We start from the raw sequence: 11,542 nt of genomic DNA, 5'->3' as shown, positions 1-11,542 counted from the left end.
GTCATCCAGCTGCTGTATGCCACTGAGGTATTCAGTGATGGCAGTAAAATCCAAAAGAGAGAAATAAGGAAAAGAGTTCTCTGCAGCAACCTCAAATGAAAAGGTTTTAACTTGAATTGACAGTTGCAGCAGTAATATTTTCTAGCAACACTTTTCTTCCTACATCTTTTTCTACAGAATTTTAGTTGCACTACACTTTCTGTGAGAAAAAAACTGTGGCAGTAACATTTGTGTAAATAACTTCTGGTAATTTTTAAATGTAGATATAATAACTGATCCATCCTACAGACTTTGAAATCAAAACTCTGGCAGACACCTCTGGTAGTAAAAATACCATTTTCCCTTTTAAGCAAGAAGGTTGACTATCTAATTCAGTGGATGGAAGTGTATGGCACAGCTAAAAGGTGTGTGACATTATAAACCACTCCAACACTTCAGTAAGTGAAGCAGTAAAGGGGACTGAACAGGAATGAAAAAGGAAAGTGGATCTTTTCAGATGCAGAAACAAAATAATGTCAGACGGAAAATTTTGGGGAATTGAGTTTACATGCTCAATAACAAATTGTTTCGTTGAGTTTTTATTAAAATTTACATAACAAGGTCCAGAATGTTTTATGACAGCTGATGAAGACCAACCCTGCTTCAGTACAAGAACTTAATGCAGAGACACAGTTCCAGCACGGGTGAGAAGAAAAATGATAGTCCACAATGAAGCAGTGAAAAGGAAAACAGACACTCAGGAGTAAACTGTCTCACTTTAACTCCTTTCTTCAGCTCCACGTAAGCTGGTTTTAATTACATAAAGCAGATATCTAAAGCCAGGCATTCATGAGCATGTGGCTCTGATACACATTATGAACTGGTATTATTCAGTTAGTACAACATTTTGTTTATTTATTTTTTCCTGTTATTTTTTACCCTGATTGCCTTATGGGTTCTACTATTTCTTAATATGCTTTTGCCAGTAGAAACAATCAAGAATTTTTATTTTAGCATGGATCCATCTGCCAAATTATTTTTTAAGACAATTTATAATTATTTCATTTTGAATAGCATGATTTAAAAATCTGCATGTATTTCACACCATTTCTTCCTCTGCAGAAAAACGAAACTAATATGCCCCATTACATACCAGTCCTCTAGTATAGATTACATTTTCCTCATATAGCATCACATTAAGACAGAATACCTTTGCTGTGACATTCTCCTTTCTCTGTCTAAACAGAAATGTAGTGTATCAATTTCTAAAAATATGCTAATTATAAAGTCTCAAATTAGTGAAACTGGCCGTATATTTGGGTGAAGGAAAGTAAACCTGTATTTTCAATGAATATTCTTCCTAAGTAGGTAACATAAAAGTAAACCAACCTTTCTCTTCTGGATTGAGAAGGGTATTAAAAGGATTATTTTTGCTGACAGAGTAATTTTAACATATTTTCAAAAAATAACAAAAGATTTCTTTTCTGTAATATACTAAGATATAACAAATACATTACAAAAAGCGTAAACAAAATAGTGTGTTCACCCAGTATGTGCAACTTCATGTTCCAGCTATATTTCACATGTTAAAAACTTAAAACACTACCTCCCTTTACCTTTCCCAAGCCAGTCAAACACAGAGTTAAATGCAGTCTCTTTCCTGACAGCCAAGTGACAGAGATCCTCAAATCTTTTCATCTGTTTCCAGTTCAGCTGTTGTTGCTCTTTAGTCTTTCTCTCTAGTTTCTATTAGCACATTCACGAATGTCTGAGTATTTATTTCTGGAAAGGAGAGATAAAGACATTAGAGTTACTTCTATCTCATAGTATTTCCATGATACAGCATATAGAATGTGAAAATGAAAGTTTTACTATTAAGTAGCTACCTAATTAACTAGAGTTCTAGTACCAGAAGCATAGTTTGCATTTGTCCAAATTCATGCCCAATGACAGCTATGCAGTAGCATATGCCCATTTCTCTTTAAATCCCTCTCATAATCTATTTCCAAAGGAGAAACTCTCATTTTGAATAGTACAGCACTATTCTCAACATTAATGACTATTCCTACAGTAACTGGAAAAAAGAAATTGACAGGTAATGAACCAGCTCTTTGATAATATTTTTCTTGTTATCCCAATGGGTTTTGATTCATTTGGATTATCTATTATAATGCCATCCAGGTTTGGTTCTGCATGAATTCCAGTATTTTTTTCTTTATGCCAATACATTCCCCTCCCATCACTGCAAACCTACCAGTACAACTCATGATACAAACTGCTGACAAAGATGACCTAGGACAAACTTCAAATCAGGAATTTTTTGTGCTATCAGAATCTCCTCCCACTCACTGCTCCATCTAGTTGCCAAGAGGCATAGTGTCCTCAGAGAGGCAAAAATGCCTTTCTTGAGCTGATACAGATGTGAGCAAAACGAGCTTGACTCCCCTGAATAGCTCATCCTATCTCTGCAACCTGCAATCTCCTGCCTATGTTAAAAGCAACCATGCTGATGTAACTCATTTCACATGATGCAAACTAATCCAAATCTTACTCTGAAGTCCTGGATAATATGGAGCCAACTGTTTGAGCATACTGGTCATTGTAGGTACATCTTTTCCTAGAAGTCTGTTCACAGCGTTGGGAGCAAGACCGACATCAACTCCATCAAACATCTCTTCTGAGCTTCTGAAGTGCTGGTGGTCTTGGTACGAACCACTGCCAGAAAATGAGTCCTGATGCGAACTCCAGTCTCTCTGGTAGCCTGATATCTGATACCTGAATCCTTGACACCTAGATTCCTGCTTCCAGCCAGAGTTCTGGTTCCACCTAGAGTCCTCGCTCCACTCATTCCACCTAGTGTCCTGGTGCCACCTGGAGCCACCTCTTCCTGAAACAGCAGAATTTGCAGAAGGTGTACCAGTATTCACAGACTCACTGTTGTTGTAAGAGGAATAGTTTTGTGGAGTATAGTTTGTAGAGTATCTTCCAGATGAAGGATATGAGGCAGAAGAATCGGAATAGGGTAATTCTTGGTCACCTACATGCGTTACTTTTGTACACGCTTGTTGATTCCTCCACTTTGTATTTTCCCAGCCAAATGAGAGTCTGTTATCAAGGTGTTCGCTTCCTTGCACACCAGTGGATATGTATTCTGCTGAATACTCCTTCACTAGGCTGGTCTCGTATGAAGAGGCCCCAGCAGCCAAATTCCTGCAGAACACAGAGTTTCTGAGCTGTCTCAGCCCTTCACTGATACCACTGACAGGACTGTAAGGGTCAACAGCAGAGTCCCTGAGTGGAGATACCATTGCAAAGTTGTCAGATCTCAGATGACAGGAGGATGATCCACCATCTGCTTGGTAACTGTGTGAGTGAACAGGAGCAAAAGAAGCAGCTTCAGAATACTCTTCATACTGAGACAAAAAACCTTGATTCCAGTCAGAACTTCCTGAATAAATAAAGAGCAGTAAAAGTTAGCAAAATATTAAAATACCAACTGCAAACACAACTACTTTCAGATTTTATGATGTGTCCTTCTGTTCTCCCACTTCCTCCCTTTCTATCTTACCTGAGTTTGGCATCTTTTCACCCAAATCAGGAAGGGTTACTGCTTGAATTTCCATAACCTTAACTGCTGTAACACTGTTCAGTGAGACAGGAATGTTTTCAGACAGTTAAGTCATTAAAGCTTCGGAAAATGATATCCTGAACTGACTCAGAGGGCAAAGACACGCAAGTACACCAGCTAAGAAGCATTATGGCCGGCCATAAAAGTAAATTTTCACAATCTGTGCAGTCTCCAGAGTAGAAAAAACTGGTAGACCAAAATATCTAAATTACCTTTGTAGTCTCCATCTGACCCATAGTGTTCTGGGATGCTTTTCCTTTCTGGAAATTCATCTTGAGATACTGACACCAGTGGGCCTGAACTGTCCGTGTAATTATCCTAGGTAAAGCAAAAGGTCAGAATGACTGTTTGGGAATGCAAGAATTTAAGAACTTTACAAATTTTGAAAGACAACAAATTTCCCATAGAAAGTCAGCAAAGTACAATTTTAGGTGACAGCAAAGTCTCTAAGAGGGGTGTGTTGTTACCACATTATACCACCATTTTCCAAAGTATTATTTGGAAGAGGTACATGTCAGGAGAACAGAAGGTAGTGTCTGGTGAAAACAAAGTCTCCTGTTTCAAAATTATTGCCTCATCTCTCTTATCATCACCTGGCTGAAATATAAAACTGGTGCATTTGCAAATCCTGCCTCCATCTGGGGAATGCAGAATGGAAGGTCCAGCAGAGAGATTAGGCTACAGAAACAATATTTAACTGGTGTTGGTGGCAGCATTTGAAGAGAGACAGTTACTGTAGCTCACCTGACATGGAACATACAATTGAGAAAACAGTCTGAAACAGCTTTCAGAAAAAAAAACACATCCTGAATTTTGTGAACCAGTAGCTGCCAGAGTGATGAATCATTTTTTCACAGATTCTGGTACTTCTTCAGATTCCTTTTTCCACAGGTAGTCAACCTCTTTGCAAAGAAGCTATGGAGGTTTGTAAGGACCAACAGATAGTTGAGGACGTCTTGCCTACCTTAGTCTTAACAGATTAAAACTCTCAACTGAGAGCAGAGCTACAACTTAAGCGAAAGACAGACCTACCCACAGGCCCATGAAAGAAAAAAGTGGCGTATCTGGGGGACACTTAAAGCCTCACTGATCTTCTAACAAAAGCTATCAAGCAAGGGCCCACCAGAAAAAGAATGACAACCTGTCATCGAGAAGCAAATGGTGCCCAGAACAGAACACACACACACACACACAAAAAGAAGCCAAAACAGATACACGACAATGGAATACTAAGAGAAATGTGCTATGTAATTAATATCTTTGTTACTGAGAAATTGTAAAAGAAGAAAATTTAAGTACATTTAACTGGGGGTTTTGACCCATGCCTGAACTGTTACAGGTTGGCAGGGTGTTAACACAGTGATTTTAACCACTCCTTTGGTAAACAGCAAAACAACTCTGGACAAGATTAAGTTACTTACTGCTGCTTTCTTTTCACAAAAGGCCTTCAAAGCCTCCATGAGTTCCTGTGTAATGTGAACAACAAGTGTTGCTTCTGAGTCTGAGGTGATGTGAAAAGTCTCCTGTCGAAAAACATGGTTATAATTGGTCATTAGGATGCCAAAGAGTCATATACACAAACAAGATCAAAATAATACTTTGGGTATAACCATATTTTACACTACTGGTTAACATAAGGCATTTATAATAAATGTATACAAAAATATCAAACAATAAAACTGGGAACACAGTTATAGCCTGATAAAAAGTAAAACATAAAACTGGATTTCTGTGCCACTCCTGTACTGTCAGTCCATAATCATTTTGTGGGAGATGGAGAAGGGCACAAGCCCTAAATTTATGCTTTCTGTGTAGAAAATTGAATAAAAAATAAGCTTCAGGCTGATTACTAAGTAAATGAATTTGTAAGTGATTACAGTAAGTTAAAAGAATATAAGTGGTCTTTTGTAAGGAATAACTGTGATTCCTGTAGATAAAAGTCAATTAACTACCAAGTTTTTTTGTCATTTACTTATTATTCCTTAGACTTGCTTTTTGTCTCTCTCTTTCTGAAGTCACAAGAAACCACAGTGTGGAAACCATGAAGCACACATTTCAAAACATTCTGCTTCTACTTCTAATTGTGCTTGGTGTATAAACACAATTCGAACTCAAATGAAATTTTCCATTTGCCTTAGGTACAGAACACGACTTTCACAGAGTAAAACAGTGAACACAAACAGTCAGGTATTTTCATAAAACACAAAGACAAACCAAGGATTACTATGCCACTGTCAACAGCAACAGAACTGATAAAACTTCCCCCATCACTCCAAGACAAGCAGCCGTGCTCGCTCTGGCAGCCAGACCAGACTGGCTCGTCTTGCTCACCCTTATCAACCATCCCATTAGATACAGGCAGCCAGCAGCACTTGAGCTGCTACACATCAGTGCTGCTTATTAACTCTGCTTGTCAGGGTGGCTCCTCAGCAACGGGGAGAGTCATCCACAGAACAGACCAAGAGTTCACATTTAATCCAGCCAATTGCTCTGAGCTAAGCTGCAGCAGCACTAACTTTTCAGGGGAGAGTCCACTAAAAGAGAAATTAAATGTTGCAGTCAAATGAGTCTGATCAGTAATCAGAGCCTTCACAATATTCACTGCATGGTACTAGTGAAACTTCACAACTCTCATCACAATTATTTGACATACATACCAAGAACTCCAGAGCTTTCTGTTTTCGAACAGGATCGTTCTGTGGGATTGTACAATAGGGAAAAAAATTTAAAAGACTGAATTTTACAGCAGTTGTTACATCATCTTGTACAGAACAAGACATGTTAATCTTTTATTCAACAACAAAAATCAACACAAAGAAAAGATATAATTTTAGGTCAGAGCCATAAACGTGTAACTTTAGATCCTCACTATCAGTTTGGTGGCAGTTATACAAACACAACTGCATTACTTCCAATACCAGGAAGAACACATTTCACATCTACACCACACACCTACAGGACCTATCCTTCCCAGCCTCTCCTCACTCAGGAGCAAAATCGTGTTTAAAAAAGTCAAGTGCTCAGCTGCATTTAGCATACTACCTGACCAGCCTGAGGCCTACACAACCAACTCTGCCACTAAGATAAAAACAAGGCACTTCTCAGTGTTTGTCTCCAATCAGGACAGATATTTCAGTGGTCATTTTGAATTTCACCTTTGAGTTAGAAAAAAAGATTGTAAATCTTTAGATATATCTTAAGATTTAAACCAACCTTTCAGTATAGAATTGTCTTGATCTGAAGAGGGACAAAACAGGTAAGGGGAGACTGCTGCACAGGCTGGGAGATCTGGCCTGACAACGCTTGCTCTGAGACTCTCAGTGGCTCTGAACAGGATTTATGAGAACTAAGGTGAATGTACTGTATTCTCTTCCCCTCTGCTGTGAAGAACACAAAACTCTGACTCATTAGGTCAATTGCTTCTGCAACAATATTAACAAAATAGTAAATGACGCCAAAGTGCAATAGTTTTCCAGAAAAATGAAAAACAAGCATAAAGAAACTGCTACAACATGAGACACTTGTGGGTAGATGAACACTTGTGTGGAGTCACTGCCTCTACATACCTCATGCTTATAATCATCTTCCAACCTTAAAAAAAAAGAAATTACAGTATTAAGATACATTCTAAATATTACTAAAACATTAGGTTTACTCATAGTATCTAGAACCAAAATATTTCAGTTTCCAAATTTATATTACTTACTGGATGTCTTTCTCTAAGAAACAACAGTGTTTTAAATATGCTGTAAAGGTCCTTATTCTGATTGACTCTCAAAGAGACCAGCAGTACAGAAGAACTCCTTTACAAATCAGCTAAAGGAGATGACTAAAATAATGGTGAGTTGGGTTTTTTTCTTCCTAAATAAACAGCTTTTTATAAAACTTACTCAGCAATGATATCCCACACAGAATGGAAGCAGCTTGAAATTCCAACTGCAATTACTTTTTGAGTGCAGTATTTCAAAAGCTATAGCTACTATTTCCTCACAGACAAAAAGGAACAATTTACAGAAGAGGAGTAAGTACAGTGGAAAGACAATATAAAATATTTCCCCATTGTCATGATTGCTACAGAAAAATAGATTAAAAAATCTCTTTTGATTCTTCTGTGCAGGTAGTACTCTCACCTTGCTTTCTTCTTCAATGGGGCTAGAAAATGAAAAAGAATTATTAGCAACATCACAAGGCTTGCAATGTATTACTGCAACAGAAGCATTACACAAACAGAGGAGTTACTGGCCATGAAGTGGCTGTGGTTTCTGTAAAGGGCAGGTTCAGCAGCAGATAGCACACATATCTTAGAAACCAGCAGGCATCCTTGATGAAAAGTCTGTGGGAGACTTGTGCCCTAAAGGCTTTGCAGGGTACCCTACAGCATATGTGTTCAGGCAGCTGAATCCCACACCAGAAGGCTGTTTGGAATAAACTGAGGTAGGCCTGTCCCCTCCATGAAAAAAAGTTACAAGGTCTGCATGTGGGGTTTTTTCTGAGTAGATACCAGTGAACCTAAAAGCTAAGTTAGTCTTAGTTCAACTTAGCTAAATACAATAGCTAAGTTTCCAGCAAGAAGTTATGGGGGTTGGAATGTCTGATCACCTCATCTCTACCAGTGTATAAGCATGAGGAGGGAGGGAGGGAAAGCTCAGAAAACAAGGCAGTCTCAGACAGTAACTATGCTTCAGAGAACCAGCTACTACATGGTACATAACTTTTCACTTCTTAAGCATTTATCAACACAGGTGTTCCAGGATAAGCAACAGGACACGTAATAATTCTCAGGACAAGTGACGTCTTTGGCCCTACAAGACAAGGCTGAAAGACTTGTGTTGCCACGTTAACCAGCTCCAATTAACATGGTTAACACATGCTGATGAAGCTGTTAAATGTCCCTTTCATTGCTTGCACAGTAGTACATGGGTAATAGCGGCCTTTCTTAAATATATCCCCAAACTCAACTCTCATTGTCAGAAGAGAGTTTTGAAATTTGCCAATATGATCTAGTCTAAAGCTACTTACTGCTGCTAACCCAGTAATCATGATTTTCTTCTAATAACCAGAGAGGGTTTTACTGGAATTCACTTGATGTTGACCTTATCACCTAACCAGAGCAAACCTTTATAACGAACGGCACAACGCTTTTGCAGATAACTTCCCTCTTGCCCATTTTTCCAGTGTTTCATATACTGTATGACTGGGTGGGATCACTCTTTTTGATGTTCCAGATTGATATTTGACCATGTCTTCCACTTCCACAGGAGTCTGTGCTGACTTGACAAATGTCAGTTTACTCTGAACTGAGAATTACTGAGCTAATTACCAGGTCACATTCCCTCCTCTTCACAAAGATTTCTGCAACCTCGTTTTGCAGGCCATCATTCAAAAGTACAAGCCACAGAAGTCACCAATGATTTAAAAAAAAAGCACTGCTGTGGCAGGCTCCTACAGCAGTATTCACACTGACAAATTCTGTTGATCTATGCAACTTTCACCACCTCAATCAAACGCACCTTCCTTCTGATATTAACACCATGGTCAAAAGGTAGCAAGGAGGTATTCCTCCAGATTGGCATTAATAAGGATTTATAGCACACCTACAGTAACAAAAGATGTAACTCAGCCAGACTGTATGAGGGAAGATGCTGGTTTTATGTTTGTGGGTTTCGTTTCTATTGCCTGTTCCAATGGATTTGCTAAAGAACAGTAACTTCCACTTTTACCAGTGATTCAGCATGTAAGTCTTTTGAAGACAGAAATGAGGTAGAGGAGACTTTATCAGCTTATTCAGAGAAAGTCACCAAGTACCATTTTTCCATACTTTTTTACTTTCCTTGATGAGCAAATTACTGCAGTTATCATAAACACCTTTGGAACCGAGAAGTTAAAAAAAATCTAAGGAAGACTGGAAGTCTGGCAATTTCCTTCTTTCATCACTCCAAAAATCACAAAAACCAGAAAAAAAACTATGAAAACATTTTGTGGTATTACAAGTTGAATGTTTTACATCAGTCAAACCCTTTGAGTTCAAATAGTAAGTCAAATAAGGCCAAATATCAATTATATCAAATCTACTATATTCAAGAAATTCACAGACTTACATGAGGTAGCTGGTCTTTCGTAACCTTCAATCTAAAAACAGAAAAAGCTTCATGTTAGACTTTTTGATTGAAATTCTGTAACAACAGTCTCTACTGCAACTGCCTTTAGGAAAGGAACAAGTACTTTTATTTATGCCAACATAATTAAATTGAATTTAAGTAAATTAACTAAATGCCTCCCAAACAGATAAAGAATCCTTTAAATATAAATGAAATTTGAGAGAAAATCTGCTTACATTTGAGAAACTTTAAGTTGCAAAAATTAAAAATTATTGAAGTAATAAAGTTTCTGAAGCACTGAATTCAGACTGAACAATTTTGAATTTAAAGCATCTAAAACTCTGGAAATATAAAGCTTTGGTTTTTTCCTTCGATGAATTTCAATACTACTGTTCTCTTCCCTGGATTTTTCAGGGCAACCTAAAGGTAAGCCTTATTTCAACTCACTACACTTCTTAGAAACAAGAAAGAAATTTAACAAGCTTTGCCAGCAGTAATTTTAAAAATTATTCTATTAAACATAAATGCACTGATAGAAGGCATATTAACAGATACTTTACATTTACTTCCAATTACCTGATACATTTTTAATCCTTCACTCTTCTCTAGCTCTTCTGCTATCCGTCTGAGAAACGAGACTTTGCATTTTTTTATATCTGTTGGTCTTCTCCTCATTTTATCTGGAAATTCTTTAGACTGTAAACAAAACCAGCTTGAAAAGGTTAATATCAAAATTTATCACAATATTAAAAAATTTACACAATTCACCTTCTGGATAAGCTTTCAAAAGACTGGTAAACATTGATTTGAGTATTATGAGCTAACTTCTTCTCTGCAACATATTTAATCGAATTTTAAGAGTTACTAAAGTAGTCTTCCAAACAAAAAATGGATACCATGCAAAGCTTGCTAGCAAAAGCAACATCCTCTGTACCAAATCCAGCAATGCTATGGACATGCTGGGGAATAAAAAAAGAATCACATTGTTTTTGGAACCTGATCCTGAAAGCAATCTGAACACTTAGGAACAGACTTTGGAGCTGAAACAGACAAGCAGCCCTGGACTGCACTGCCTCAATAGCCCATAGCATTAGAGTTCTTCCTGTTGGTCTGACCCAGGGAGAGTCAACTATGTAAGTATTGGCAATTTATCATATGGGGATTTAAACTTCAAACGATCTAATTGTTTAGGAAAAAAAAATAAAAGGGGAGTACCATAAAGAAATTTTGATCAAAATGCATCAAAATTACTCACAATGTATTCTCTTCTGTGTTTATATCCGCTAAGATGTTCTATCATAGGTGCCACCTCTGTATTACACCCACACAGCCTGCACTCGTAACGTGGCTCTTTTCTTCCTTTAAATCTGATTTCAACCACGTGTTCTAAACCTGTAAAAGCAAGAGTTACAAATATATCTATTTTACTACAGACTACTGAAACAGATGCATTCTTTTCAACGCTGCTCAATTAATTCAAAATTAATCTTTGAAATTATTCCCTTCTCAGAATTTGATACTCCTTTAGGATCACTTCAACACTTCTCTGGACTTACTACTCACAACAGCTAAATTTATGTCTTTACAATGTCTTATTCTGAAAGGAAATACACCATCTATGGCAGATTTCCAGGCCCACCAAAAATATTTCATGCACCTTTACTCCTGTCTGGGATATTTTTTCAAGAAACTAAGAAAGAGAATGAGAATAGGAAATGCCCTACAAATGTCTAGATTTAAAAACTGCATTTAAAATACTTAGTCAAACATAATTTGGACAGTATCTGAGTAAAAGCAGATGTAGGAAAGACAATAATCACCTCAAAAAACTGAATCA

General features: G+C 37.5%; 1 protein-coding gene across 1 annotated transcript in view; it reads right to left on the bottom strand.

The window, feature by feature from the left end:
- Positions 1–537: 537 nt before the first annotated feature.
- Positions 538–11,542, bottom strand: part of LOC136290446 (uncharacterized) — a 28,349-nt gene continuing 17,344 nt past the window's right edge. The window contains exons 7-16 of the mRNA XM_066184861.1: positions 10,961–11,097; positions 10,282–10,401; positions 9,706–9,736; positions 7,738–7,759; positions 7,174–7,198; positions 6,265–6,303; positions 5,029–5,130; positions 3,820–3,925; positions 2,531–3,427; positions 538–1,761 (exon numbers count right to left, since the gene is read on the bottom strand). Of these exons, the coding sequence (XP_066040958.1) occupies positions 1,706–1,761; positions 2,531–3,427; positions 3,820–3,925; positions 5,029–5,130; positions 6,265–6,303; positions 7,174–7,198; positions 7,738–7,759; positions 9,706–9,736; positions 10,282–10,401; positions 10,961–11,097 (1,535 nt within the window). The 3' untranslated portion in view covers positions 538–1,705. The remainder of the gene's footprint in view (positions 1,762–2,530; positions 3,428–3,819; positions 3,926–5,028; positions 5,131–6,264; positions 6,304–7,173; positions 7,199–7,737; positions 7,760–9,705; positions 9,737–10,281; positions 10,402–10,960; positions 11,098–11,542) is intronic.

This window comes from Chamaea fasciata, unplaced genomic scaffold (assembly GCF_029207755.1).
Source record: "Chamaea fasciata isolate MVZ Bird 193981 ecotype frontalis unplaced genomic scaffold, bChaFas1.0.hap1 SCAF_1, whole genome shotgun sequence".
Lineage (NCBI taxonomy): Eukaryota > Metazoa > Chordata > Aves > Passeriformes > Sylviidae > Chamaea > Chamaea fasciata.
The sequence above is the reverse complement of the archived record's forward strand: the minus strand, read 5'-3'. Positions and strand labels throughout refer to the sequence as shown.